The sequence below is a fragment of the Pteronotus mesoamericanus genome, unplaced genomic scaffold (genome assembly GCF_021234165.1).
Source record: "Pteronotus mesoamericanus isolate MK-2021 breed Mesoamerican mustached bat unplaced genomic scaffold, CSHL_Meso_final contig_116, whole genome shotgun sequence".
NCBI lineage: Eukaryota > Metazoa > Chordata > Mammalia > Chiroptera > Mormoopidae > Pteronotus > Pteronotus mesoamericanus.
The window spans coordinates 787,168-794,042 of NW_026555027.1; the positions used below are offsets into that span (position 1 = coordinate 787,168).

The window sequence follows — 6,875 nt, forward strand, 5'->3', positions numbered from 1 at the left end:
GGACAGTGATATACGTATTAGCCAGGACGCTGATAAAAGCTCAGTGAATCTGAAATAAAACACAGTGAAAATCATCGTTTCCCACTAGAAATCACTGTATTGATGAGGACCCAGGGCCTTCTCTTGGAACGCAGACACTAACTCAGCAGGGGATGATTCTAGCAGAATCCTGAGCAGATTCTCACTCACCGCCAGGCATCTGCGCGGGTATTCTGTCACTTTCGACCGGTAACCTGGGTCCTCTGCTCCCTGCAGGCCCCGAGGCCCCGGGAGACGCATGTCGGGAGGCCCTGCCCGCGGCCTGCCTGGGGCCGCTGGGAGCCGCGCCGCTCGTGTCCCGGCCCGTCGGCTCTGCGAGGCGCAGCTCGATGCAGTAGGTTTCAGGGCGTGGTGTCTCGTGGCTTGTGAGAAGGATGCTCGTCCGGCAGTTGGCAGGACTCGGCAGGACGCGACATGATCGGGGGAAAAATGTGCCGGGATCAGGGCGAGGGCGTCCACTTTGTGAGGACAGGTGGCAAATGACCGGGACAGCCGCCAGGAAAGCCGGTCACGGTCGTGCGGCCGAAGAGTCGCTCAGGGCGCCCATCACCATCCGTCCCGGGAACAACACGGTCACCTGTGGGTCGGCCTTCCGCGCAGAGGCGCCAGCGGAGCAGAGAGAAGCGGCCAGCGGGCCGGGGAGGTGGCAAGTCCCGGGGAGCGCGGCGGCTCAGGTCTCAAGGCGCCCCAGGCGCAGCCGTAACTCAGCGAGGCGTTGCAAGTGGTTCTGCTCTGCGGCGCGGGGGCCGCCGGGGGCGGGGCCGCTGGTCAGTAGCAGCTCAGGGGACCGCGGCCAGGGCGCAGGTACCTCAGGGGCGGGAAGGAACTGCGCACAGAGCTCAGACCCCAGGGGGTTCTCGGAAAAAAGCCGCGCGGTGCGCAGCTCACGGGCCTGGAGCTCGGGGATGCCCAACTTCTCATCCCACAGTCTGGGGGCCAGCAGCCGCTGGCGGCGTAGCAGGATGGCGAGACGCCACCGGGAGTGAAGCCAACGCTGCGGTAGCTTCTGGGCCCCCGGCGGCCGGGCCTGCCGCGGCGCAGGGGCCCGGAGCTCTCGCGTTCGCCGCGGAGTGGCCCAAGGCGGTGGCGGCCGGAGGCGAGGGCCTGGCACGCGGCGGAGGCACACAGGCTGGGCGCGCGGGCGTGGAACGGGTGCCCCTCGGCCTGGGCGCGTGGGTGGCCGCGGCGTCCCGGCCCGCCCCTGGCCGCCTCGCAGGCGCCGCGCGGCGTTCTCCCCGCAGTGCAGGCCCCGGGCTGGCGGCTTGGCGCGTGGCCCCCGGCGTCCGGGCCGTAACCCAGGAGCCACAGGGTCCCCTGGCAGCTGCTGGGTAAGCAGGGCCCCCAGGTGCAGCTCACGCCCCGGGAGCAGAAGGCCATGGGAGCCACCCCTGGGAGACAGCAGGGAGCGCGGCAGGGAGAGCCCGCGCCGTCCCCAGGGCAGCCCAGGAGGCACATGGGGCCGAGGGCGCGGCTCAGTGCGCGGGCCGTGGGGGGCGCCCACACGGGTTCTCCTTATATCTCCCCTGGCGCCCGTGGGCAGCGCGCAGCACCGTCTCATTAGCGTCAACGTGTTGTTGAGCCACCCCGCGGAGGCCTTGCACTCAGGGAAGAGCACATTTGTTTTGATGCTTCCCAGTGCCCATCCCCGCCACACTGGCCGATGACTCAGGTCGCAGGCCAGGCCTCCGGTGGTGTCACTGGTAGCAGGCAAACTGCCGCCTCGCCTCTCGGAGAGCGGTTAACGAGGGTCAGCGCCTCCGCGCCTGGTGATTAAAGCGTTAACGAGGAGTCCCCCGGCCGCGAGCTGGCACTTCTCCAGCCTCCTGACCCCGGCAGCCCCGAGGGCTGGGTCCCAAAACAGGCCGGTCGCTGTGGCCAGCCGCGTGGCTGCTCCTCCGGAGGCCGAGAGGTTGAACCATTATGAGAAGGGGTCGTTCCCCCAAATGTGTCCCAGTGGTTGCTGTGCCAGGCCATGCCCTGGGGACAGGGCCTGTTCTGACATGTTGGGAAAGGTTCCGCCCGCAAGAATCCCATCGCAGAGACGCCCTCACAGCCCCGCCCCTGCCCCCCCAGAGCTGGCGACCTGCCCGGGGACAAAGGGGGACCTGTCCCCAGGGGCTGCGGTCGCCGGGGGACCCAGGCTTCTATGAGATGGCTCTCCTAACGAGTTCCTGCAATTAGTAACCGCCAACGGACCAGCTCCTCAGGACTGCGCCTTCCGAACAAACCAGCGTTGTGCCCCCTACGCCCCTCGGTCGCTGCTCCGAGACCCAAGTGCTGCCAGGTGGGTAGCGTTTGGCTCCGTTTCTCCCAAAACAGGTTTCGCCATTCTCGCTTTCCTTTTTTTATTTTCTGCACACGGACTGTGTTGCATTTCTGTGTTGAAGAATCCGTCGCTATTTTGGGTCTATACCCACAACAGGGAGTAGCCACGGTTAAAATTTTATTGGAATAACCTGCACAGGCGCCGCACCTATGAACTCACAGTCTCCACCACTGATGGTGCAGGCGGGAGGAAATTTTTTGAGACTTTCATTTAAATGAAAGACTTGGCGTTTTGTTCCTGACACTAGAGACTAGGTTTCCCACGTGCGGCCTCTGCGGAGCCGGAGTCTGCGACGCACCTGTGAGCCACAGGGCCTCGGGCGTGGGAGGGACAAGCTGGGAGGTCTCCGAAAGCCGAGGTCGCCAGGGGAGACAGCTGGGTTTTCCTCCCCGTTCTCTGCTTCTCGGCCCAGTGTCCCAGCGGCCCACCCCCTTAAGCCCACGCACGCCTGCCAAACATTTCTTTCGAACGCGGGTTGTCTGGCGGCTTCTCGCAGTATTTATTCTGCAGGCGACACACTTCCTGTGTAAACAGCTCTCTATTAAACGCGGCCAGCTGTCTGGCGACGCGTCTCTCGGGTGGAAAGGTCACGAGCTGGGAACCGCATTTTCATCACGTTGTTTGACTGTAGAGCATCCTGGGATTTGGTGCAGGAATACTCAGTCCTGAGGCAGGCAAATAGAAAATAAAATGGATACAGCCACCGATGGCCAACTCGCCACTGACTTACTGGATCCCCGTGGTGCATAGGAGCCCAGAGGTCACCGGGTCCTCCTGTCCGCATCTCCCCATGACACCACAGCCGCCCCTGGTCTTGTTTCAGGCTTCCTTTTAGCTGATCTATAGGTGGGAAAAAACAGAATGGGTCAGTCCGTCAACTGTAAAGCTCACCTACCCCTCTCCTAACTTCACATTAAATTAGAGTATTTTAAATTAATATCGTCCACACAAGTGTAAGTCTAGCAAAGTAAATAGTGTGGACAGCACTCGGTGTAGCCAAGATTCATAGCTGGAGGCTTGACAACATGCTTCGATTTATTCGGGCGCAGTGATGCTCTGAACAACCAAACACGAGACGCGCAAAGGGGAGTCTCGGCCTGGGCGGGCGGCATCGGCCCCGGGGCACGAGCGGCTCCCAGCAGCCGCGGGGGACCCCACCGACCCGGGGCGCTGTCCTCTGCGGGCTTTGGAGAGGCAGACGCCTTGTCTGTTTGCACTTGATTCCTAAAAGAATCTTCCTTTCCATTAATTCCCGTATTTGTCGTGTTTTCTGTGTGCGGAAAGGTGAACAGAATGCCGGCTCAGGCGCCCACTTCCTTGTCCCCAGAACCACGCCTGTGACCTCATACGGCAGAAGGACCGTGGAGGTGCGGCCAAGCTAAGGACCTTGCCATGGGTGGGCTGCTGACGACGGTGGACGTTCCTACGCGGGGGAGGCTGCGGGTCGGGCAGAGAGAGGCAGCGGTGGCTGGGGGGCCCAGAGCGGAGCAGGCGGCCACCCCCGGAGGGACGCTGGCGGCTTCCAGGGGTTGGGGACACAGGGACGGCCTTCGTTCCGGGGGCTGCGGGGGTCAGCCCTGCTGATGCCTTGACATCAGTTCCGTCAAACTGAGTGCGGTCTCCAGCCTCTCAAACTGTCAAAGAATGAACAAAGAATGAATTCCTGCTGTTTTAAGCCGCCACATGTGTGGCAAGGTGTTTGAGCGGCCGCAGGAGACGGATGCTTGTCACGTGGGAACAGCACAGGTAAGCGGCCGAGGGCCTTTCCGCAGCCTGCGGAGGCGGCATCCCGTATCCAAGGCACGTGCAAGGGGCAGGAAACAAGCCTGCCAGCCATGAGGCACTGTCGAGACACCCTCACGCCCTCTGAAGAATAAGAAACAAACTCTCTTATCTGACGAGGGAGCTGATTCTTCACAACCCACTAAGGGAGGATCGTGAAGCTTTTCCCCGGTCCTTCCCAAAGGTCACGAATCCTAGGGGTGGACACAGGGGGTCAAAGAGAGCGCACGTTTCCAGTGAATGGCCCTCAAAGAAACGAGGGGAGGCCACCTTGCAGCCGTCTAGGCCGTGCGGAAGTTTTACCTTCCGTTTCTGCCACCATCTACACAGCCGCGTCCTCACGCCCCCGCCGCAGGCTGTGCGGCGACGCCGCCGCCGCCGCGCCCGGATGCAGCCCCACCTCCACCCCAGCAGGCCGATTGCGAGTGGTGAGCGAGAGCGATTCTTAGGGTTCACCGCGGCTGCCCAGGACGCCGGCCGCCCTCACCGCGTGGACAGTGTCGGCCTCACAAATCCGAAGTAGTTTCCACAGCCGAAGGGCAGGTGAACAAAACTAAAAAATTAGGGAACAGAAGTAAACGAGACAAAGCATTTTTAAACACAAGAGCACCCGTGGGCGGAGGGACAGGAGCGTGGGTGGACTTGCGCGGGCCTTTCAGGAAAGCGCAGGGTGCGCGGGAGGAGAGGCGGGTGGGCGGCAGCCACGCGGCAGCGCCGCCCTCCTGGGCCCCGGGGAGCTCTGAGCCGCCTCCTTTGCAGTGCTCTCGACACATGTTTATCCATGTGTAGCCTTGGAAGATGTCCTCTCTCCGGGCCTCTGGGCTGGCTTGTGCAAAGCCAGAGCTAAGAGCACCTACAGCCGTGTGCGGGGCCGTTGTGAGGATGGAAGGCGATAAGGCATGTGAAAGTACCTAAGAGAATGCATGACACACAGTAGGCGCAAAGTGAATGTTACTTTATAATTTTCTAAAGGTCTCATTTAGTCACCCATTAGACTAAAGAAAAATAGTGTTATTATTAATTTACTTTGATGATGCAAATACCCAAACTTACAACAGTCTTTGCCTTTTCTGAAAGTTAATGTCAAAAGTGAACAGTTCTACGCCATGTGGTTAAGAAAAACGCTGTGTTTGACGAGAGGCCTCGAATGGCGGCCCGCACGCAGCCCGCGCTCCCCCGCGCCGGGCGCCGCTGCCGCGGATGAGGCCCAGCGAGCAGAGCCCCGGGTTCTGACCGTGCCTCTGATCTCGCGGGGTAGCAACTAACCGCCAGACGTGGCTTCAACTCCGTTTCCACGTATTCAAAATGGAGTTGACAACAGTATTTTCTGCACAGGAGGGTGTGAGGATGCGTTGGGTTCGTCACGGGAAGGTTATGAAATACAGCGAGATGTACTTCGTGTGCGGTCGATGTTAACTTTTGTCAGTATCGTCAGCCCGCAGTCTTGTTAGTATTCTCCTTAAATATTATTATTGCTAGTTACAGGATCGCATCTAACACCCGCTGCATCTTGTGCGAGTGCGTCAGAACTGAAAAAGGACGACCGCACGTGTGCCCGGGAGGGCCGCGTTCCAGCTAGACGGCGGGCCGTGACTCCGTGAGCGCGGCGCACTGGAGATTCGGTTAGACGTGCACAGACACTACCTGTGGAGGGACGGCGGCGGCACCTCCTGCCGCCCGCACGGGAAGCACGCCTCACTGAGGGGACAGGCGTGCGCATCCCGCCAGGACCCGCCGAGGGATGCGGGCCGGCTGCGGCTGGGGCCAGGGAGAAAAGCGTAGCGCCGTCTGCGTGGCCGCTCTCGAGCTGAGACACAGCCGCCAAGCCACGGCCGGCTCCCACGGGGCTCCCAGATCTGTCCACGCCTACGTAAAGGGGGCCGTCGAGGACACGGGAACAAAGGGACGTTTGGAATCCGACTTCAGCGGGTCCTTGGGCGCGTGGCTCGCCCTGCTGGCACGTCCTTATGTGTGAAGACAGGCACAGCAACAGCTTCCACGGTGCGTGTGTGGGAGACCGCCCGTGGGTTATCCGGTGACGCGGGGCACGCAGAGGCTGACCGGCATGGCGGGGGGTGAGAAGCTGCTTGCGGGGGGAGCGCGTCCCTGCCGAGGGCCCGAGAGAGCCGAAGTGGGGGCAGGCGGACGTGCGGGAGGAGCGCGCTTCGCCCCACAGTGATGTTCCCGGGCGAGGGTCCCTGGCCGGGGATGTGGCTTCTCAAGTTCAGGAGGAAAAGGTAAAGCGGTGCTTTCCACTGCCCAGAACCGGAACGTGCGCGACCCTGGGTGGGTAAGGCCAGCGGGCCGGGGGCTCGCTCGGCTCGGCGATCCGCGGAGCTGGCGGGCAGTCCCCGTGCTTTCGGCCCCGGCCCGCTGTGGAGACCATCCCGGACGGGGGGCTCCCGACTCCTGGACCAGAGGCGACGTCGTTGCTGGGACGGTGAGCGCGCAGTGTGAGAGGGGGGGGGACCATTGCCGTTTAAGCTTCCAAAGTGTCCAAGCTCCGTGTGGCTGTGAAGAGATGTCGATTCTGACAAAAGACCTTCATGGTCCCCTCGTTAAGTGAGAGAGAACCCAGGTGCACTTCGGTCCTCACAGGGCACGACATGGTCGGGGAGGACCTGGGAAGTATTTCTTGTCCTTACTTTTTTCAGACAATATTTGTCTTCTTTTTTTCCCTTTCATTGCATGTGGTTTAGCCCTGGCTGAGTAGTTAAGTTGGTTAGAG

General features: G+C 61.6%; 1 protein-coding gene across 1 annotated transcript; it reads right to left on the reverse strand.

Annotated features, from left to right (window-relative positions):
* Positions 1-807: 807 nt before the first annotated feature.
* Positions 808-1,416, reverse strand: LOC129073706 (keratin-associated protein 24-1). The gene has a single exon (XM_054577354.1). It carries the CDS (start codon positions 1,414-1,416, stop codon positions 808-810), a length of 609 nt encoding a protein of 202 aa, XP_054433329.1.
* Between the last annotated feature and the right edge of the window lie 5,459 nt (positions 1,417-6,875).